This window comes from Malaclemys terrapin, chromosome 22 (genome assembly GCF_027887155.1).
Source record: "Malaclemys terrapin pileata isolate rMalTer1 chromosome 22, rMalTer1.hap1, whole genome shotgun sequence".
NCBI lineage: Eukaryota > Metazoa > Chordata > Testudines > Emydidae > Malaclemys > Malaclemys terrapin.
Window position 1 is genome coordinate 15,314,262 of NC_071526.1, and position 23,727 is coordinate 15,337,988.

The window sequence follows — 23,727 nt, forward strand, 5'->3', positions numbered from 1 at the left end:
GATCACATCAAGATAATTGGCCAAACAAAATTTGTACTCTTTTCTGGAGGGTTTTGCTGTACATAAACAACTGATAGATCTGACAGAATATTCAATTTCTTGACAAATTGAAGTGTGACATTACAAAGCGATTGGGGTGAGCAGACAATCTGGTGTATTAAAAGCGGTTTCATGTTGCTTTTGAATAGGAATTTCTCATGGGGAAAACTTTGAATAAAAGAAAGAGCGTTTAAGCAGAAATCTGTTCCTTGTGTCTACACTATCCCCGATTCCACTTGCTGTGGGAGCTACTGAAGAGCTCTATGTTGGAATTGGAGATTGTTTCCTTCTTTCCCGTCTGTTGATTCTTCCGGCTGACAAGTCCAATCCTGCGTTTGCCCTATTACGATGTGTTGCTTAAAAGGTGGGAGGAATCTTGGGGGGAGGGGAGGGAAGGGGCAGGGGATTTGATTTGATTTTATAACTCCCTGAACCATTTTGTGGGCCTGCACAAACTAACTTGTGTTTTAGGATTGTTGTTTCACCTGTAATTTAAATTCATTTCCCCTCTCCTCACCTTGACTTATTTTTTAACCAAAAAACAAACAAAACTAACAAATACCAAAATTAAATAAATACATACACCACAGCTCTTCCAGCTACAGGGGAGGTTCCTTTGCCTTAGGGACAAAACCATCCACCGCCTCCCCTTAGAACTCAACAGTCCCAAATCAAAACCAGACCATGATCTGCACACAGACAGAGGTGGCTTGCAAGAAACCTTAAGCGCGAGTGATTGTAGGAATCCCTGTGAGCAATCTGCATTATTCAGATGGCTGGAGCAGATTATTTGCTGGTTTGGGCACTCATTTGCTACCTTGGAAATTGTGCACGCAGAGCGGAGTATGCAGACATGCCTTCCACCTGCATGCATTTCTGCCTGCAATTAACCAATCCGCAAGAGAAATGAATCTGTATAAGCGCCATCCTCAAACATTAAAAGCTTTGGAATCCAAGATGAAATCCATATGTAAATTTCCTCACTATCGCAACAAACAGCCAAATCAAAACCTGTATCTTTTCTGTAGGGTTGAGGATTCCAAAGCGGAATTCAAAGATTGTAGCCATCGTTTATAGCTAAGCTGGGTATGTGCAGATCTGTTTGTCACAGCTGCTGAGCACTCAAAATCCCCATTACAATCAGTGCGGATTCTGACATTTCAGCACCTCTAAGTCAGGTCTGTAGTGGGCCTACCACGGAGAGGAAGGATTTTGTGAGTTTACGGCACTGCAGTGGAACTCAGAAGCTCAGGGTTCAATTCCTGACCCCACCACAAACCCCAAGTGTGACCTTAGGCAAGTCACTTATCTCTTTGTGCCTCAGTTTCCCTCCTTGATATGGGGACAATAATCCTTCCTTTCTCCCACCCCTTCTTTTATCTGTTTAAGACTGTAACTTCTTTGGCGCAGGGAGTGGCTCTCGCGATGTGTTTGTACAGCCCCTACCACAGTGAGCTCTGTCCTCCAATGGGGACTCGAAAAGCTAGTGTGAAATGATTCTCCTGTAGGATTTAATGGTTCCTATTATTAGGGTTCCGTATTTTAAACTCCCAGGGCTGGCCCTCCAAAGTGGATTTGGCAAGTCGATACAATGCATGCTGTATTCCTTTGCAGTCCCACCCAGTTATCTGGGATTCAGCTGGACAGATCTGATGAAGACAGAATAAGAATATCTGAGGCACTTTGTTTTAATGTGGGTTCATATTTTCAGGGATTCTCTGCACAGTTTATCAACCCATTATTGAAGACCACAGTTCATCTGCCCTTCAGAGCACTGCAACGGCTTGATTGGGCCAAGACTAGACCCACATTTATTTCCTGACTGGGGGGGGGGGGAGAGAGGGGATAAAAAGTAATATAGGATGCAATAATGTGCTGGTAACAATCAGCTAAAAAACAATTTGGGATCCTAAAATATGTGCTGGTGAGAGGGCTCCAGGAGCCAGATCGTTCGTTAGATCCATTTAGCATTGTTTTAAACTCAGCAGCTTTTTCATTAGCTCACTTTCAACACTTCATCCTTGGGCAAAGAACTAAGAGTCAGGACTCATGGGTTCTAACCACTGAGCTGCCACTGACCTCGGACGAGTACTTAGGGGCTGATTTTCAGAGCGGCAGGCGCTTAGCACCTCTGAAAGTCAAACCGCTGACTTCTCTTTGCTTCATTTTCCTTTCTTGCTGGGGGTGTTGGAAGATATAATTAATTCTTGCAAAGCATCTGGGGAGACTTCATGTTGAACGATGCTGGAGAAGAGCAAAGCCTGGTTATTACTACTGAAAGGAATGAATTTCCTATACATGTCTACGTCAATAGAAAGAGCACTAATTTATGGTTTGTTTACCTGCCACGTCCACAGGTCCGGCCGATCGCGGCTCCCACTGGCCGCAGTTCGCTGCTCCAGGCCAATGGGGGCTGCTGGAAGTGGCGCGGGCTGAGGGACGTACTGGCCGCCACTTCCAGCAGCCCCCATTGTCCTGGAGCAGCGAACCGCGGCCAGTGGGACCCACGATCGGCCAAACCTGCGGACGTGGCAGGTAAACAAACTGGCCCGGCCCGCCAGGGGCTTTCCCTACACAAGCGGCATCCCAAGTTTGGGAAACACTGTCATAGATAATCTGAAAATGCAGATGACAGTCACAGAGAGGGGGCATCACAGATGCTAATAAGTTACATCCCTACCCTTGGAAAACAGACAACAAATAAAATCTATGCATTTCAAAACCCGAGCCTGGAACTACAGCAATCCTCTGCTCAGTTTGCATCTTTGGTGATTAAAACTATTTGCTGTGCGCTTCATGTGGGTTGATGACATGTCCTATTTTGCACGTATTTATGTATCTTTAATATTTGTGTTAAAACCACCTTATAGTTTTTCTTTTCTTTTTTTTAAAGAGGATAAGGTACAGTCTTCTGAGGCCCCACTAGGGTGGAAGATGGTTTCACTAACTCATTAAAAAAAGGACAAAGATGGGATCTTTGCACAGTTTGAGGTCTTTATGAATAGGATGGAACTAACTCTACAATGAAAAGCAGGCTGGAAGTAGAGTGTCCAGCTATCATGACCTTACTACGAGTCTCAGTATATTCTGTGTTTTTTTCTGAAAGCCTTAGCTCCTGGAGTCATGTGAATATGTGGGAATCTCTACTTTTGATTGAAAAAATAAAGTTTCCAGCTCGCACAGTTGCCGAAAAAAATATTGAAAATGTGACCCTTAAAGGCACAAAGATCAGAAAGTAAATAAGAGGGACAAGATGAGTGAGGTAATTTATTTTATTGGAGGAACTTCTGTTTGTGGAAGTGCCAAGCTTTCAAGCTTTCAGGACCTTAAGTAGAGCTCTGTGTAAGCTCAAAGCTGGTATCTTTCACCAACAGAAGTTGAGCCAATAAAAGCCATTACCTCACTCAGCTTGTCTCTCTAATATCCTGGGAGCTACACAACTACAACAACACTGCAAATGAAAAAGTAAATAAAGAGATCGCAAAATTTACAATTTTTTTTTCTAATTCTCAGGACTGTTAAGCCAATCTCATGATTTTGGGGGCCTGATTCATGATTCTGAATGCTTTAGGTTGATAAGATTGTGGAAGAACAAGAGTGGGTAGCAGGAATTTGTGTGGGAGGGTCACATGAGAAAACTGAACATTATTAAAACAAAATTATCTATGATCCAAAGTATGAAAATTTGCACATTTCAGAGAACGGGAGATGTATGAAAATCTTCAAATTCCCTTCACAGAGGTTCACACATCAATGATTTCTTCAGTTCTGACCATGCATGGGATTCATGCTGCAATGAACTCAATAACTCCAAGTGAAGTTCAGGTAAAACTGCCAAGGGTCATGCCATCAGATGTTGGGCCTGTGAATCCCATGTGCTATTAATGAAAAATTAAAAGGAGGATCAGAGTTCCTGCAGGGCAGAGAGCATTTAAGATTCTATGTTTCTTTTATTATTTGTATGGAGTTCAGATGATGAGCATAGAACAAAAACCTAGCTGGGTTAGCTAGCTACGTAGAGATAGATTTTATCGAGAGAGAGTGTTACAAATAGAGCTACTTGGAATTTTTTTTTTTTGACAAAATGCCAATTCATCAAAACCCAAACGTTTCCCGCAAAAGAGTCACTTTCAATGGGAAGGTTTCTCAGATCGAGGGGAGAATTTCTGCTCCAAAGCAGTGAGAGAGAGACCTACCCCAGAATAGCCAATAGCCCCATGGTTAAGGCACTCTGTTAGGATAAGGGAGATCTGGGTCCAGCTCGCTGCTCTAGAGAACAGACTTGAACCTGGTTTGCCCATGTCTTGTGCATCCCAGATGCCATCATCACTGGGCTCTTGGCTAGTTGGGAGTGGGGATCCCTGTCAAATAAATAAATAAATAAATATGGCAAAGTCTTGGTTTCATCCCACTGTGGACAGGAAATACTGTTTCCCACCCAGCTCTAACTACAAACTCTAAACTAGCTTCCACCAAACCTTCAGAACTATTTCAAGGGAATCAAATATAACTCTCTCTCTCTCTGGCTACACAGCTAGACACACTCTCTTTCCATGTCGAGGGGCTGGTCTACACACAGTTTTGTGCCACTATAACTACATTGGTTTAGAAACGGAAGCTATGTATAACAGATGGGATAGGTGTGGAGTGGATATAAGCACCTTTATTCTGGTACAGCTGCATCTAGACTAGGAGAATGTAACACTTCATCTTAACTATTTCAGTTTCTAAATCAATAATAATTATACTGGTTCAAAAAATGTGTAAAACCAACCCATAGACACATTGAAAGATTATCTCAAGAGAGATTATCTGACTACATAGAGCAGGGGTAGGCAACCTATGGCACGAGTGCCAAAGGCGGCACGCGAGCTGATTTTCAGTGGCACTCACACTGCTCGGGTCCTGGCCACCGGTCCGTGGGGCTCTACGATTTTAAATGAAGCTTCTTAAACATTTTAAAAACCTTATTTACTTTACATACAACAATAGTTTAGTTATATATTATAGACTTATAGAAAGAGACCTTCTAAAAACGTTAAAATGTATGACTGGCATGCAAAACCTTAAATAAGAGTGAATAAATGAAGACTCGGCACACCACTGCTGAAAGGTTGCCGATTCCTGACATAGAGAGAGAATTACATCACAAACGGACAGAGACCTTCTTTGCCCCCTGCTGGAAGTACTGAGGTCCTGACACTCACCTACTCAGGCCAGGCTACCAACAACTTAATCCTCCAGAGGCCTAGAAGGGCCAGGAGGAGACACTGACCAATTGGGCGCCAGCTGGCCAGTTAAAAGGGCTTGCTTGCTTTTTCTCAGGGAAGAGTACTGGGTGAGCTTTGGCTAGAGAAGCAGCACCTCATGGCTAGCCCAAAAACTTTAGGGCCAACTCAGGCCTTGTCTTCAAGTGCTGCAAATGAAGCACTTAACCTTTGAGTTTTTGTTTATTTAAAAAGTACAAAGAGAAATTTTGAGTTTGTTATTTTTAATTTAACTGTGTAGAGACTGATGCCAAGCTTGTGGCAGGTAGCCAGAACTTGTGGCCTAAAGCAGGGAGTGCCTGCAGTACCATGTGTGGCCTTGCAGGGAGCGCTATGGAGCAGCCCCACCTGCAACACAAACCTTCCAAAGGAATCTAAATGTGTCATCACCGCTAGTGTAGAGTTTGTAGCAAAAACCCAACCCAAGCGATCCTGATGTGTGTTCTGGGTACCCAGAGCACATTTACCTGGCTGTAATTTTGGTCACATATTCCTCGCATTGATTTCTCAATTCACTGAAGCACCCATAGCAAAATCTCCAGGTTCCACACAGAGGATAAAAATGCCCACTCACCAAGCCCCATTAATACTAATGGCTCCTGTGCTGAATTCGTAGCACAAATGCACCTTTAGAGCATGACACGTGCAGCAGATGGGATGCGCTCCACCACCTCAATCGAGGTCCTGCCTCATTGCCATTTTGTGAAGGTTTTTTTAAGTTAATCTTTTAAGCGCTTGACACACAAACGCAGAGCTCATTATATCCAACAAAACGTTTTCCGAGGAGCTCACTAGATTAGAACCCCCTGACATTTATCTAATCAGAGGAAATTATAACATTAATCGTTACTTTTCTATTTAAGAAAAAAGGCATGATTCAGACAGGTGTTTTAATAGAAAGCAGCAATCATGACTGTGGAAGGAAAATGTCAGATCAAGAGCCATCAATGGTGTGCAATAATTTATGTTAGAAACGAAAAGCTATGGCAGAGCTTTTTGATTTAAAACTGTGACTATGCAACGGGGGGAGGAACTGAAAAATGATTTACAAAACAAGGCCCAAATTAAGGCCACTAGAGTGATTTCTGGAGCTATATGAAGGGAAGGATTTTTCGTGTATCTGTATCATGGGACTGGGAATCAGGGCATCTGGGATCTATCGCCCCTCTGCGGCCTTAAGTACGGATCTTAACCACTCTGTGCCTCAGTTTCCCTTCAGTACAAAAGGAGGTAATAACGAAGCAGGACTGTGGGGTTTGACTCATTCATCTCCATTCAGTACTTGGAACACCTCAGACTGAGATTGTAACAAAGGCCCTGATACTAGAAGGCACATGCTTAAATCCATTCCTATTCAAGAAAATCCTTAAACACTTTAAGCATGTATACAAGTCCAGTTCGCTCCAAGAGGAATTAAGCATGTTTATAGTTAAGCAAGTGATTTCCTAAATATAGATGATTTTCTGAATTGAGGCCTAACAGGAGTATGTCCCCGTGGGGGCAAAGTGAGCAGTGTGATACTCTGTACCTCAAAGTAGCACCCTGGAACTCCCATATTCACCACTGTGAGATGATTATGATATGTTCTGTACAATGCATGCCTTGTGAGGTATCATTTCAAGTGTCTTGATCTGTTGAACATGAATATCCTGTTGAATTGCACGTACCATCATTTTATGGACGTTATGAAGTATTGTTATAGGACTGTTACTGAAATATGTGGTAAGTGGGAGACCCCTACAGCCAGTGGCAACAGAGGAGCAACTATCCCTAGCCAGACAGGTGTTGATGACCCATCAAGAAGAATCCACTTCTCAGAGAGGACACGCACACAGTGGGGGATGCCGAACACCCATGTCACAGCAAGGACCTTTCTAGCACCTGGAGAGAAAGTATAACTGAGGGTCGATGACATCACCACTTGGCCTCTTTCCTCCCCCATCTCAACCGCTGGAAGATCGCCTGGAAGACAAAGACTTGGAACTGGGGAGATTGGCCCCAGGCTGAGAGGGAAAGCTAGCCTGTGCATTAAGAACTATGAGCTGCCCGTAACATCTATTAGGGTGAGAAAAGCTGCTTGATTCAAATCTTACTTAGCCTGTTCAAGTTAGAATTGCAGTCTAAATTCTATTTTTTTTATTTCTTATGTAACCAACTTTGATCTCTATGCCTACCACTTATAATCACTGAAAAACTGTCTTTCCATAATTAATAAATCTCTTTTGTATTTTATCTAAAACGGCATGGTTTTGGTTGAAGTGCTTGGGGAAATCTCAGTTCAGGTTAACAAGGGCTGTTGTACGTCCACTGCCCTTTGCTGGGGTGGCAAATTAATTAATGAGCTTGCGCTGTCCAAGGGAGTCTTGAGCAGTGTGAGATGGTATATTTCTGGGGTGCAAAGCTGGGGGTGATTTGCTGGTGTCCGTCTCTGTATAATTCATGAGTGGCTTAGAGAGCATTCATGCAGTTTAGCTGGGTATGGGTCTCCACATGCTCATGGCTGAGTGATCACACCACCCGGAGGAGTATGCTGCTTGTCACTGGCCCAGCTTTGTGAGAGACAGCCCAGGCTGGAGAGTTAAGGGGGCACAGCAGTCCCACAGATCCAGGTTGAACCCTGGGGATCCGGTCACAAGCAGCTGCCTCTGGTTTAAGCCAAGGTAACAGGTGGTCTGTTGGAAATGATCATTGCCTTAGAGGCAAATGGGTAGAGTTGTATAACCACCTCTTTTGCTCCTTACATCAGGCAAGGCCTTCATCACCGAGGGCGTGGCATGTCACTTGCTTAGCAGCAATGGGAAAACCTCAGAAGATTTGGGAGGGTGCCATTTGGATATATCTCAGCAAGCTTCCTGCGTGCCTATGCCTTAGAGATGTTTAAGAGTGGGAACCGCCTCTCTCCCCATTTATTTATCTCATTGATTTTTTTTATGGTGCATATTCCTGCATAGTAATAACCGTAAAGCACCCTGCAGTGCAAAGTAATAATAGCATGTTCTTAACTATTAATTCTGCCCTTTCGCTGTAGCACCTTAGCTGATCCTGTTAGATTGCTGCTATAGTGCTCAGTTTTACTCTGTTTATCTTGGGTTCTTAACTGGGCCCATCACCGTAGTATCGGAGTGCATCCCAATCTTTAATTTACCCTCACAACACCTTTCTGAGGCAGTGCTCTTATCCCATTTTACTGATCAGGGAATTGAGGCACAGAGAGACTAAGTGACTTGCCAAAGGTCACACAGGAAGTCTGTGGCAAAGAGGGGACTTGGAGTTGGGTCTGAAATCCTAGGCTACATCCCTAACCACTGGACCCACCTATTCCCACTCAGTAACAGCCTAATAAACCCCCGGTGAAATTCAGCCCTCTACAGAAACCCTGCATGTCACTTAAATCCCACTTAAGCCTTCAAAATAAAGTTTAAGTGGGCCACAAGTGGCATAGGGGCCTTGAGCTGTTCCTCTGAACAGGGCTGAACACTGCACCCCCAAGGATTATTTTTCGTACAGATCCCTGCTCTGTGCTATGATTTAAACAAAACAAAAAAGCTCAACTCATCGGGCATCTCTTTGTAAAGAAGACAAAACACCATCTCCTTCCAGAGCACAAGTGGACAGTGTTCTTTACATCCCAGTGCTAAACTGCAGTCCATGTTGGCCTCCTGTCACAGTCCCCAACCCTGGCTCATTGTCAGGATTTGAACCCAGGACCTTCAGCATCAACCTCTGCCACATGAACTGAATTTGGCAGCGATAGCAGGCTGATATCCTCCATGTGGATCAGCCACTAGAGGGGGACATGACACACATTTGACATCCCCTACATATCTGTAAAGCTCTCCACAACCTCCACATGCTACTGGAGATAGTCCCACACACTCAGTGCACTAGCCAAAGAGAGCTGGACATCATGTCCACAAAACTCACGTTGCTTTGGCTGGATAAGTGAGTTGTCCATCATACCCCCCGATGGAGCTTTGGAGTTGCTTAGCTCTATAGCAGGCAGAGAGACTTACCACCACCACCATTTAAATCAGGCCTTCAACACAACGGTTTTAATTCTCATCTCCATTGTACCAGTTTGCAACTCCACCGCCTTCAATACAGGCACTTTTGATTTAACCAGTGTGAGATCTAAATCAGGGTCCGTCAAAATAAATCTGGGCTCTGACAGTCTGCCTGAGGGCTGGTCTACACGACACTTGAGTCAATGTAACGTTCATCGCTCCAGGGTATGAAAAAGACACACCCCTGAGCGACGCAAGTTACATCGACCTAAGTTCTGTCCATACCAGCGCTAAGTTGGCGAGAGCGCGTCTGCCGCGGACATAGCTTCCGCCTCTCATTGAGGGGGAGTAATTATAACATGGGAGAGCGCTCTCCCGTTGGCATACTGCATCTTCACCAGACGTGCGCCGGTGGCCCAGCTGCACTGATGCAGCTGCGCCGACGTAACACGGTAGCGTAGATTTGCCCCAAGTCAAGCAGAAAGCAAATTGATAGGATCATTACAGAAAGACTCACTTAGATGGACTCTTAGCGAGGTAAATTAGGTACCCAACTGCACCGTGAGGAGAAAACGCATCCTGCAGACATTCTCTCCCTACATCTTCAGGGTGAGGAAACAGAACTGATTAACTTGCTGTTTGCTATTGACAAAAAGAGAATGCGCCCAGGCCAGAGGCAAGTGCAAACAGAGCAAACGGATGTGTGCTTCTATTTTTTTTAGACATATGCACATTTATTTTCCAGGGAGAGGCAGCCCTCGTGCTCCTAGCAAGCTGCCAGGGTGGCCCTCTATGCTGAAAAACGTGGAAGAGGAAGGAAGCACCTGAGCTAGCCTGTTGAGTGTAGTTTTGAAGCTAAAGCATCTTTCCCTAGAGCTGAAAGGAAGGATGTTAAAAAAAACATTGGTTAATGATTCAAAATGGTCAATAAGCAGTTACCTTGATACTGGGCACTGAACCCCTTCTGCCTGTGGTTGCCGTCCGACGTAAAGTGAAGTCGCAGCCAGTTTTTACTGCTGATTACTGGGGCGGGCAGATTCATTCCAGTAAACCTGTAAGAAAATCAACCAGTAATAGTCAAATGCATGTGGCTGGAAATGGTCTTCTGTGAACTTAACCAGAAAGCTGCCCTTCAGATGTCACCCATGCAGGTGCTTGCCAGGAACTGTTCCACACTCAGGGCATCCTGCCCCACTCTGAAGAAAACGGAATGAAAATACATAGACAGTATTTTCCTGCATAGTGTTGCCATCTTCCACCTCAAGGACTCGTGCAGGGGCAGCACCCCAAACAGTTCAGCCTGCATTCCAGAAGAGGAAGTCAAAGGAAAAGCATCCCCATTTCAAAGGAACAGCCCAGAAACCATAGCAGAAAAGCAAGCTGGAAAGCTTCCAAGAGGCATTCTTAGTTGATGAATGAGACAAGAAATGCCGGGCCCAGTCTCGAATCCTGATCTAGAGCCACCCACTGGCGAGTTACCACTTGCTCTCCTTTCTGGGCCTTTCAACTTCTGCTGAACGCAGGATGATACAGTGTGAAACCAAAGAGGAAAGTCATTAAACCATTCAGGACTGCTCTTTGATCCCACTGTAAAAAATTAAAAAAAAAAAAAAAAAACATCTGCCTTTCCTGTGAAAGGTCCTAGGGATTTTTTCTCTCTCTCTCTCTCAATTAGAAGGGTTATATTCATAACGGACTATGTCTCCCTCTCTCTCTCTCATTTTTAGGACAAGGAGTGCAGGTGATCAAGAACTGAGCATGTTTGGGGAGGGCAAGGATCCTTCACTAGGGAGACTCTGTTCATGTCCTCGGAGCTAAGGAGCCTGGCTTGTTTGGTGTTAGCTGTGCACTTCTGGCAGTGTGGGAGTGGCGGAGGAAGTTACTCAGCCAACATACCTCAACACGAGCTGCTTCTAGGGCAGACGAGGTTAATTTGACTTCAATGTCATTTGGTTCCTGGCCACTTGGTTCAGACTAACAAGAGTGCTGGTTTTAATTGAGGGGAGAGGGAGGGCAGGTGCGAGGAAGGCTACTTCTTGTAAAGAAATGAGCCAGGTAGGGTGACCAGATGTCCTGATTTTATAGGGACAACCCGATATTTGGGGCCTTTTCTTATATAGGCTCCTATTACCCCCAACCCTCTATCCCGATTTTTCACACTTGCTGTCTGGTCACCCTAGAGCCAGGTCCACCAGCTGACTTCACTAAGGCCACCGAACAGCAGTTGAGCAGTGATAACGTGCAATCCGCACCAACCTGGAGAAGACTGGAGCCCTCAAACTACAGGTGGAAAGCACCATATCCCATTAACAACCCATTGAGCCACCTACACCCCCAACTCCTTGTTTAATGATAAATGGATTGCTTTAATACATTGCAGGAACATTAAAAAAAAAACAACTCTTGGCTAAGTTGTCATGTGCCATGTCTCAGCCTGGAACAAATGTTTACATAAAAGCCATATGCAAGAATGCATCCTTGAAAACTGGGGTTTATAATAGTAGCATTAACAGTCTTTACTAGAGCAGTGCAAACAACATTGCCATGATATCAGCTATTACAGAATCCAATTACTTTGACCGAAGCCCATTTAAAATATTTTATTATAGGACTAAGCCATTTATTTAAAAAATATCAGTATTCTAACACCAGTTCTGTTCTGGACGAGAGGGAAAGAATCTGAATAAATCAATTCCTTTCTCAGAGAGGCTGCAAATGTTATAGCCAACCCTTCCAATAACAGACCAGATAGCCAAAGCAACATAAGAAATCCCACACCAGTGTAACACCCCTATGATAACTTGGATCTTTCCTTCTGGAAAACAGCAAGCTGCTGGGATGATCTTTTGCAGTACATTTACTAATGCTGGTGAACTTCAATACATCCCTGTTCTATGTGTTAATGAAGCAGCTAAGATGAGTCTACTGCATAGTTAACACTTCTCTGCCACTTACTGTACAGCCTTTAAACAAAGTTTAACCTTCAACCTATATCCACCCAGGTGGCGCAACTCCAGGCAATTGTGAAACACAATTTAAAATGTTTCTCTTATACTAATTCTTAAGATTGTTCCTGGTCATTTATCTATTGCTTATTTAGATTTGATCTTTGCAAAGCCCTTTGCGACATGGGATGTTATAGAAATGGATCACATATGGCATTTTCCCACCCATGAATAACTCCAAGACAGCTGAACCAATTTCATATAAAAATTTTCTAAATAAATAAGTTCAAACATAATCCTCTTTTGGCTGAGATCAAACATTGGCTGTTTATTACCAATTTTGAGAAAGTTACTATGGATGGTTACAATGGCAACACAATTAAACTTAATCCTTGTCTTAACCCAGAGGCTATAATGTTATTGTGTATTTTGAATCAACGGTCAGACAACTTGACCTGTGTATGTAAAGTTAAATGCCCGAAATCTACCATTGAGTCCATCCTAGTAAATTATCATTCTGCAAATCTACTTTAAAAACGGGCTAGATTCCCTTTTGTCTCACCCCTGTGTAGTTATTTATACGAGTGCAAAATGCTAGTAAACCAGAATGGCAGTGGTGTTTTTGCACCTCACACTGGTGCAAACGATTTCACAAGGCATGGGTTGGAAGAATCGAGCAGTATATATTTCGTGCATAACTCATCAACACCTCGTGACATCTGCCTAATCCATGTACAGGATTTTGAAGGCATTAATCACTGCAGAATCTGAGCATCAAACCCTGACTTCTACGGGACTATGCATGTGCTTAAGGTTAAGCACCTGCTTAAATCCTTTGTATTCTCTGAGGTGCCAGTGCAACAATCTCCCCCCGTCAACTTCATTTTTATTTTCTAAACTGAATTAGACTTTTAATTTAAAACGTTGCATCACAGCGGGATGGCCTCCTGCAGCATTATGCCCGATCACAGCTATTGATGGTCATTAGCATCCCCCAGTCTTTGTACTGCAGGAGCCCCAATCAGGGATTAAGGCTTCCTAGTGCTAGACGCCATACCCACACACACAGTGAAGAGACAGCCTTCCTCAAAAAGCATATACATCTAAAGCTAGAATTTAAGGACACCCCGAAGTGCCGGTCTATCTATTTAATGTGCTTATATAGCCACTGGAGGATCTGAGCACCTCCCAGTCTTTAGTGAATTTATCCTCACAAAACCCTGAACAATCGGTCAGTGCTATTGTTCCTATTTTACAGATGAGGAACCGAGGCACAGAGAGGCTAAGTGACTTGCTCAGGATGACATAAGATGTTTGTGACAGAACAAGAATTGAACCCACATCTCTGGCTATCCACAACCGCTGGACTGCTATCACTAAAGATGACAGTACTTTGCTACATGAATAGTGCCACTGAGATCACTATAAGGCTGGGTGTGTATCAAGGTACGATTCAGTGTGAGTGTTGCACAGCTGGGCTGGGTACTGCTTGTGTGGGGATATGCCTGTGTGCATGTATACATACAAAGACATGCAATTAATGAACTGTGAGCATCACAAAGCCATTGGTTCATACCCTCTCCCACACATAATTTTTTTTTTTGCTAACGAGTCAGCTGATCCACTTTATTAGGCTGTGGTAAGGAAAAGCTGGTAGCATTATATCTGGATTCTGCACATTAGCAGAAGAATTCTTCCTATTTTGTCTCTCTTCTTTAAAGCAAAAAGAATAATAATCCCCACCCTCACTAGGGTTTCTGACCACATTAACTTCCCAACAGGTGAGGAGCATTTTAAACCCCACCACCAAATTGCTTTTTCAACATCACAGAAAGTATAGTTAAGCAATTAAAGTGAGTTTTTTAATTGGTTCCAGTTAAATAGGGATTCACTAATGGAAACTGGCTCAAGAACCTGAAGGCCTCATCTTATAATTACTTTAATTGCATAAAAAATATAACTTGAAGTTATACATGTGCACTGTGCTCCACATATGACCCAAAGAAGGGAAATCTCTACAGGATATACCGGGACATTTTGTCTATGGGTGCTGTTGTTAATTATAACCTTCCTGGGTGTTAAAGCTTACATGGCATGAAGTGGTTTTGTACAAACTTTGGGCCTGATCCAAAGCCTAAATTGACGAGAATCTTTCCACTGGCTTCCCTGGGTTTTGGATCAAGCCTTTCATGTCTTTATATCACTAAAGAAATTTTTGTTTGTACCAGACTAAGGTCCGATCCACTGTGTTACGTTCTGGGTGATCCTGGATGCACGGTTCTGATGGTTCATTATAACAAAGGTTGGCACTAGCAGTGAACTTGAATCTGGATCCGAACTTCCCCTGAACTTGGAGATACAGAGATCTGAGGTTAAGGTTTAGGACACAGGAATGTTGTCTCTCTCACCAACAGAAGCTGGTCTAATATCCTGGGGCCAATAAGGCTACAACAACGCCCCTCCTACACACACCAGGGTGGGAGGGGGTGTCAAATTACAAGCAAATACTTATACCGCAGCACTGGACTGGACAAATAATATTAACAAGAAAGGAGGGAGGAGAATCCTCTGAAAAATAAATGATGGACTGGAGCCATGTATTTAATGGGAAACATGTTCCTCGTCAGCAGTTAATAACTCATTTTTCACCCTAAGGATGGGATCCCACAGGTTTCAAATAATCACTAGGAAGCATTAATGGTTAATTGATACTGGAATAATTAATTACAATTAAACACGTACTGAACAGAAGCAGCTGCACGGGCCCTGAGTGCAAATGCCGTGGATTACAGACACAAAGTCTCGGATGCAAAAAGGCCAGATGCTCAGCGGGTGTGAATCAACATAGCTCCATAGATTTCACTAGACCTATGCCGCTTTACACCAGGGGAGGATCTGGACCCAAAACGTCTTTCAATAATTATATGGTTTAGCATTTGTATTGAGGTAGCATCTAGAGGCCAGGATGCTAGGCCATCTAGCAATTCCTTCTCCAAAGTGGAGTGTGTGGTGTTTCACTGAACTGTGCAGAAGGAAGCCAGCTCTGTTTCTGGTAGATGGAATTTGGGAGCAGAGATGCTGCTAGACTCTCACGGGGCAGAGTTTAAGGCTGTGGCACATATTCAGCAGTGTACAGTCTTGTGCTAGATGGGGATTCGAGGGATTGTACTATGATTAGCCTTAGATTTTCATTCCTTAACTTTTTAGGCTTGTGTTTGGTATATAACCCATAGAGCACCCCTATCTGACACACAACGCTGGGCTATTGTCTATTAATAAAGGGGAAAGTGAATTCTAGAGGCTTAACCACACGGAGCTATCCAGACAATAAATTATGCCTTTTTCTCCTTTCTGTGTTCCCAAAGACACATTTCTCCTATATGATGCACAATGAATTTCCAACCCCTGCCATTAGCCCAATAAATGATTGCATTTCTAATAGCTCAGTGAGTCACTGGAATAAATGAAAGTCTATTTTGGATCCTTGCTACTGTGCCTTTCTGGATCGTATCTGAAAAAGAAGACTACTAGCAACTTTGAAGCTTTTTTAACCATTCCCAAGTTTTTCCTGCCAGCATCATCAGGAGACATGAATCACCTGATTAAGTATTCAGCTTCCTGAATATGGTGACATGTTAACTGGAAATTACAAGGTTTTTGGATGACTAGCTGGCTACCTATTTAAAAAAAAACCCAACATTACTCACTCACGGAGGTACAGTGCTCATTCTAAATTAAACCCTCTTTTTAATACAGGGAGCATTCAGACCAAGGTGTGGATGAGAAAATGATGTTCAAAGTGCTGAGGCTTAGAAAAGACTGAATAGTTTTTCTGGAAACAAGGTGGAATGGAGGTTGGGGGAGGGGGCAAAGTCACGTGATGGTTTTGGTTTGAGCAGAAGTGGATTTTCACACCTGTTATTTTATTGCCCTCATGTTCAGTGATTCCGGGTTGGGGGGGGGGAAACAACCCCAAGTCAGCTTGATCCTCATTGATTTCCTAAGACAATGCTTCACTCCAGTGCTGTGAGGGCCATATTTGCAGACATCGCAATTTAGGTCATACCTAAACACAAGAACCAAGACAGGAAACCCGGCAATTGCAAACCACCATTTGGAATGCAACACTAGGTGCTGTTCCTGCAAAACAACCAATTAGCATGTACCAGAGCCAGCCCAGGGCTGAGCACATCCTGTCAGGTGTTCAGCACCCTCAAGTCCCACTATGTCAACCAGAGTAAAGGACACTCCGGATCTGATTCTAGTCTCACTCCTAGTGAGGTGAATCAGGAGTCACGTCCTGGGGAAGAAGGTTGCTCTTGTGGTTAACAGCACTAGCCTTCGACACTGGGTTCTGTTCCACTCCTTATGTGACCTTCAGCAAGTCATTAATCTTTGTGTCTCAGTTTCCCATCTGCAAAGTGAAGATAATCATATCTCCTTTACTGTTTAATGTCTTGTCTATTTAGAGGGGCAGGATGTGCCTCTGATTACATGTATGTGGAACACTTGGCAGAAGCAGTTGCGGATCTCAATTGGAGCACTTAACTGCTTCTGTAATGCTGCTATAAACAACCGGCAACTACTCCTTTGAAGTTAATGGAGTCACAACCGGGGTAAGACTCTTAACTTGAATGTGTTTATTCCAGATTAACACTGGTGTGAGCAGGAAGAGAATTAGGACCCCAGTGTTTTCCAGGAACTACTCAGCGGCTTACAAAACTGGCCTGGGAAAAATCTATTTGTTAAAGTCAGAAGAGGGGCAAAGACTTCCACAGATTTCATCCCAGAAACCTTCTAACATTGTTTATAGCCACAGCATTGAAGCAATTTCCCTTAACTGGAATGGAATTCTCCAAGTTAAATACAGCTCATCGGCATCCTTTCTTACATACTACGGAAAGGTTAATGCCCCCAAACATTTGCCTTTTAAGCAAATTCAGTGAAGTGTGGTCCCCTGCTCTAAACTATTTTACTTGTTGTTTTTTTTTTCCCTTCTTGTATTTTACGTTGGATTTAGTCATTAAATATTTATACCGTTCACTCAGCCATTCCTTGATCAGCATGATCAGTATTACTGTATGCACACCGCATAAATTAATCTCTGGCTCTCAGGCACCATTATCCATTTATAATACCCGATTCCCGTTTTACTTAGTTTCCATTTTTTCCTCTAAATCAATAAAATGTCAAAATGTGAATCAGAAGCAGTAGAATACTAGAAGGAGAATATTTCCAGACAAATGCCAATTTACGCACAAGCACCCCCAAATTACTGGGGTTATATTATTATTAATTTGTATTATGGTAGCCCCCAAAGGCCTCTGATGAGATTATGAACACATTGTGTAGGTGCCGTGCAAACAGATGGTAAGAGAGACCCTGCCCCAAAGATTCCAATTCAAGAAAGCAACCCTATTTAGGATAGCATGTAAGTGTTTTGTTGTAAATCAACGGGACTTAAGCACATGCTCAACTTCAAGCATATGCGTAAGTGATGTTCCGAATAGGAAGAATTAACCCAAGTTGAAACCTTTTTGTGAATTGGGCTCCAAATAGGGAAGACAGATAAAGGAGCGGAGAAAAGCAGATCTTTGTCCCTGTTTTACAGACTGGGAACTGAGGCACTGGGAGCTGAAATGATTTGCCCACAGTCACAAAATATGTCTGTGACAGAGCTGGGAATTGAACCCAGATCTCTTAAGAACTAATGGGGATTATAAAGAAACCTTCGCTGTAGACAGGTTATTATATAACTGGCACCTCTGGGGTTTCTTGCACCTTCCTCTGAGGCAGACCAGCAGTCTATCAGTCTCGCCCTTGCAGTCCCAGACCCCTGCATTTTACACGGGCACACCTAGAATTAATGCCTCCTCATGCTTAGTATCCCAGTCAAGCAGGGCTGCAACACATGTAATTAAAAACTGGCAATCAAAGAAGAGATTGTCTGAGCTGCCAGCCTTTGTGTTGAATAAATTAAACACGAGAAACCCCATTTCATTTGGTTAATTGCAAATTCGATAGGAATTGTGCAAAGCTTTCCCTCATGCAAGGGCCATAATGAACCTCTTAACAAAGCCTCTCATTTTCTAACAGGTTTGTATCTTCAGGATGAGGCCTTTAATGGACTTCCGTTTATAGCCACTGCTCTCACTTAGGGTCCCTCGGGGATTCTGAATCCTTCATTTAAATGGGCATGTCCAGAGCGTGAGAGCTCCTAAAGAAATCCTCGTGTTATTCTTGTACATTAAATTCAAAATTTCTCCTGCACCCTTGGAAAAAGAACATTGACAAAGGGCTTGCGTGGTCTGGTTTGCAACGTCCCCGTGCTATTGTAACGCACACACCACCTGGGTGTGGTGCTCTGTCACCTCCAGTGGCACTGAAACCACTTGCAGATTAATGTGTCTGCTCTACAGCCGTAGCTAAGGGCTGTATGGCTTTTAGCTCATGCAATAGAGGCTCATGCATCTAGCTCCAGTGGCCCCAGGTTCGATCCCGCCCACCAACTACCAGGGTCTGTTGGTGTTACACTACGTTCCAGTGGCTCCACTCAGCAGTCAATTTACCAGTGGTGGCTGGTATGTGAACCTCCAATCCAGCATTCTTCAGTGTGGATTTCCACTCCTTACCTCACCACGTAGGAGAGCAATGCCTTTTAGCCCCTTGTGTATCTGGTGCGGATTGTGGCAGATGTCTGACTAGCGCAACAGAAAGCTGCTGCTGCACTTAACAGGCAGTGAAAAATGTCTATTCTAGTCGATAGAGGTTCTCACCGTAGCATCTGAGATGCCTTCTAGTAGTGCATTAAACAACATGATTAAAACCTGTTTGTTCTCTTATCCTTCCACCAGGGGACAACGTCTGTGTAGTGAGGCGCGTGCGTATGTACACCCACACACACACAATGTTTGTTAGAGAAGGCAAGGTCAAAGAAATGTGCCTCCACTTCGAGCAGAAGCTGGTGAGATTTGTGATGGTCCCTGGGCGAGTTCATTCCAGTCTTGGGCCACACCCTAGAAAGCCCTACATCCTGCACAGGTGAGTGTCAGCCTTATTGTAGAGTTCCACTGTGCCAGAGGAGCAAAACTGTTGACCGTGGTCTTCATCCCAGAGTTTTACTTAGTCTTTTCGCTACCCTGGGCCCTGAAGCCAGTTGAAATTGCAGGCAAACAGAGGCTGGCCGACTGTACTTACTGCAGCTGGGATGTAACTAATACCTCTTCCTCTTGTGCGGAGTACCATCGGATCTCAAACTACTATGAACTGTCAGGAGGATCTGTCTTTTCTGCAAGATCCCAGCAGCACAGCACTCCCTCGCTCCACAGTGGGTTAATCACTGACTCAGAAAGAAGAGCACCTGCTCTTTAAATAATCAATACTACTTTCTGAAGCACCAGATGGTCTTCCCTAAAGGCCTCTGTGAAGCAGCCAGTAAAGGGTTAAGGGTACCTGCCTGTCATGTGACCCAGCAAGGGGTTTAACAATAGGGTGTGCCCTGGAGAGTAAGGGAGCTGCTTTGCTTTGGTGTTGCAAGTTTTCTGTTTAACCCATAACTCATGCCCAGAGTCACGGAGCAAATCAGAGGTGAGCACATCACTGCCGTTTGCTGGGCTGGTCAGTCCGCCCACCAGCTTCCAGTCTCCGAGGCAAATTTTGGGCCAGATGGACCAGGCTTAATTTATGAAACAGGACAGTCACAATGCAAGGAAGGATAGCATTAGGTTGGATACGGTATCTCTACCTGCACATTAATCTATCCTTTCTGTCGGCAAGGGGCCATATTTCAGATGCTCTTCCTATCTTAGTGCATTATTTATTATTATTCACTTCATCTGTACTTTTACCTTTTCAGCCAAACTTCTACTCAAATCATCTTGAGAGGTGAACGGTCATTAATGTTGAACACTGTACTTTAGGATATTCACCCTCTTATGGTTAAGCCTGCAGTGAGACTCTCTAACACCTCATTCACTTGTGATATCGGAGCAATTTCATCCTGATGGACTTCCATAAAGACAACAGATAATTAGGTCACGTTGTTCAAGAGCAAAAGCCAGGAAGTGGGGAGGACCAAACAAGCATCCCTAAATACAACTCCATCATTTCGAAAGAGAAGTGAATCAACCTGGAGTTCTCCTGGGGAGCGCGATGTAATGCTGCGTGCTCAGACTGAGCTTAAGTCTCTGACAGTCCCTGGATATTAACACTTGAACTGCCATCGAGCACGGGACTCCTGCCCGTTGCAGCACTAAAAGAAAAAAAATACACCGATAAGACTAACAGCAATGCCTTTCAATAGCACCAGCTATCCAAGGACCACAAAGCCGTTTACACACATGAATAGAGTCTTCTGGCTCCCTCATCCCATCGCCCTGCGAAAGAAAGGAATTCAATTCCTTTCTCCTTTTGTGGACAGGGAAACAGAAGCACCAAGAAGTTACTGGCCTGATCTGCAGAGCTGCTAAGCACCCACCAATCCAAATGAAGCTAACAGGAGCTCACCATCTTTAGAGAAAACAGTCCATATGTGACTTGTTCTAGGGCATTCACTGAGGCAGAGGCAGGCAGCTCTGTTTTCCGATTTCAGCCTTACAGATCTCAAGTGAAGTCCTGGCCCCGCTGAAGTCAATGGCAGATCTCCCATTGATTTCAATTTCTCCTCTGAATTTTGCATCCTAGACCCACCTCTAGGGCCAGACGCTCCATTGCTATAAATTGGTCAGAACTCTACTGACTTCAAGCTCTCACCATCTCCCTGTTTACATAAATGGAGCATCACCGTCTGAGGATCCAGCCTCTACTTTCCAATATTTGAGTGCTCAGTCCTTCCTAGACAGTTTCCAGCCTTTGAGTGCATCTGCCGTATCCCTTACAAAAGCTGATGCTGGAAGTGACACCAAGTTCTTCTATCATTAGGTTTGCACTCTTTTTCTGGTTGTATTCCCTTGAAAGATGACAGGACTTCCACATAGCAGCCATGGCCGTCAACTTTAATTACGGTCTGCTCCCAGATAAATTTGCTGGCTAAAAACAATCAATACTTTTTGCAAGTTCTTACTTGTTCTTACTTTTTTATTTTTAAAGTGACACAGAGTTGGTCTCCCCAGCTCATTTAAAATAAAATTATAAATCAGAGTCTTAGCTGGTAAATATCGGTGTAAAGGAGATACACCACTTTACACTAGCTAAGGATCTCGCCTTACTTATTTTCTCTGCAATTTACTTTCCTGACTTACAAAATGTTTCCAAATTAATTCACTCCCCCTCAGCCCATTCATTATTGGACCCCCTCATAACAAACTGTTTCATTAAAATGAATTCAATTAATTTATTTACATGCCTACTGGCGGGAGGGATAGCTCAGTGGTTTGAGCATTGGCCTGCTAAACCCAGGGTTGTGAGCTCAATCCTTGAGAGGGCCATTTAGGGAGCTGGGGCAAAATCAGTACTTGGTCCTGCTAGTGAAGGCAGGGGGCTGGACTCAATGACCTTTCAAGATCCCTTCCAGTTCTAGGAGATAGGTATATCTCCAAATATAAAAAAAAATTCTGAAATTATTAAATGGCTTCACAGTAACAAGGTGAAGTCTGGATGCTAAAGATGTATTGTTTAATTTAACACACTTTGTGTATACACCCCCTCCCTCCCCACAAATGTGTGTTAAAGGAAACGGTCCAGTTTATTTCCAATACTTCATTCTCACGGTGGATTTTGCTCCCATAAATGCAATTCTTAACTCCATTCACAGACAAGAACTCGAAAGATGCAACAAGGATTTTCTGCTGTGACGGGTGAAAGATTTGGGATTGTATATAGATTTAGAGCACTTACAGAAATCAGCTGTTAAACAGGAAGCGAACCTCGACCTTGAGTATAGTGGTGCTATAGCCCAGTTATAAATCAACCAAGAAACTTTCTCAAGACTTATCCTGACCCTAAACTTTGAAGTTCAAAAATTCTGGATAACTCTAAAATCTCTCTTAATACACAAACACTCTACATATCCAGTGGCACAGTCCCTAAAAGAGCATTATCGCATTCTGCTGCAGGAGAAATGCATACCAGTGATGAAGGTGAAAACAGGCCATCTGCTGCTAATATTTCTTAATGCCTGTCCGGGTACCAACAGGTGGGGATGTCATATGTATAACTAGGAGGAAAAAATCCTGCTGCAATAATACTTCTGAAATGGACCCAGCAGAGGTGGATCCCCACCCAGGCCCATTCAGGAGAAAAAAGGAAGAGACTCTTACTCCTGGAGAAGACTTTGTTTTAATAGGTGTCCAGGGCTATTCTAGCTATTAGCCAGACAGCTGTCACTGATACAGAGCCTCCTATGACCCTGCTCATCATCTTGCAAAAAGATTTGTACTGGTGACTTCAAAATAAGAGTTGTGCTCAATACCCTCAGATATTAAAAATAGATATTCCAGGCACTGGCCTTTGGAATTTTTTTTTTAAATATGTAGCAAAACTTGGTGTTTATATAGCTCTTTTCATTCCTAGGTCTCAGAGCCCTTTACAAAGGAGGGAAAGTATCATTATACCCATTTACACAAGGAAGTTGGAGTGACTTACTGATGGCCACATACGGGGCTGGGAATAGAACCCACATCTGCTGAGACTCAGATCCCTAGCCACTCAATCTCCTGGCCTGTCCCTTAGTATATTTAATACGGATGAAAGGCTCATGACGGCCATCACAGCCTCTCTCAATCCAAAAAAGACCTAGTGGATGAAGTGGTAACTGCCTTGCCATTGTGCTTCAGGATACGTCTCCACCACAATCAGAGATGTGATGGCAGCACCTGTAGACATATCTACTTTGATCCAGCTAGCTGGAATAACAATAGCAGTGAAGCCATGGCAGCACGGGCTAGCCACTCGAGAGCGGGGCCAGGGTACCGAGCAGGCCTTTATTGCTGTGACTTCACTGCTATTGTTATTTGAGCTACCTGGATCAAAGCTAGCCTAGGTATATCTGAAAATACTGCAGTCATAAATTACTGCATTGTAGACATACCCTCAGGCATGAGAAGTGATGTTCAGTGAGCAGTCCATGGCCTTCCTGGTTACACACCCAACCCAGGAGCCAAATATTGTCCATTATGCGGGAGATGGTTTTGTGATGTGGTCACATGTACAGTAACCTATGGCTATTGGACAGACATCCAATGGAAATGGCTTTCACACTCACTACTGAGCTGGACTGGACTGTGACCTGAGAACTAGAAATGAAAGTTTCACATCCCCTTCGCCAACTAGCTGAGCTAGTCTTAATGCAAATATTCTTACAGAGACTTGATACAAGACAACACATGTAAACATGACACGGTCTTTACAACAGAAAAGAATGGGAAGCCCGTACAATGCATAGACACAATAAACTGCAATCAGAATGGTTACAAAAGAAGGGTTAGCCTAATAGGATGGAGAGATCAAATTATATATATATATATATATATAAGT

The 23,727-nt window shown here is 43.6% G+C and overlaps 1 protein-coding gene across 1 annotated transcript in view; it reads right to left on the reverse strand.

The window, feature by feature from the left end:
• CSMD2 (CUB and Sushi multiple domains 2) overlaps positions 1–23,727 on the reverse strand; it is a 579,057-nt gene that overhangs the window by 295,023 nt on the left and 260,307 nt on the right. Inside the window, exon 6 of the mRNA XM_054012126.1 lies at positions 10,250–10,362. Coding sequence (XP_053868101.1) covers positions 10,250–10,362 — 113 coding nt within the window. The remainder of the gene's footprint in view (positions 1–10,249; positions 10,363–23,727) is intronic.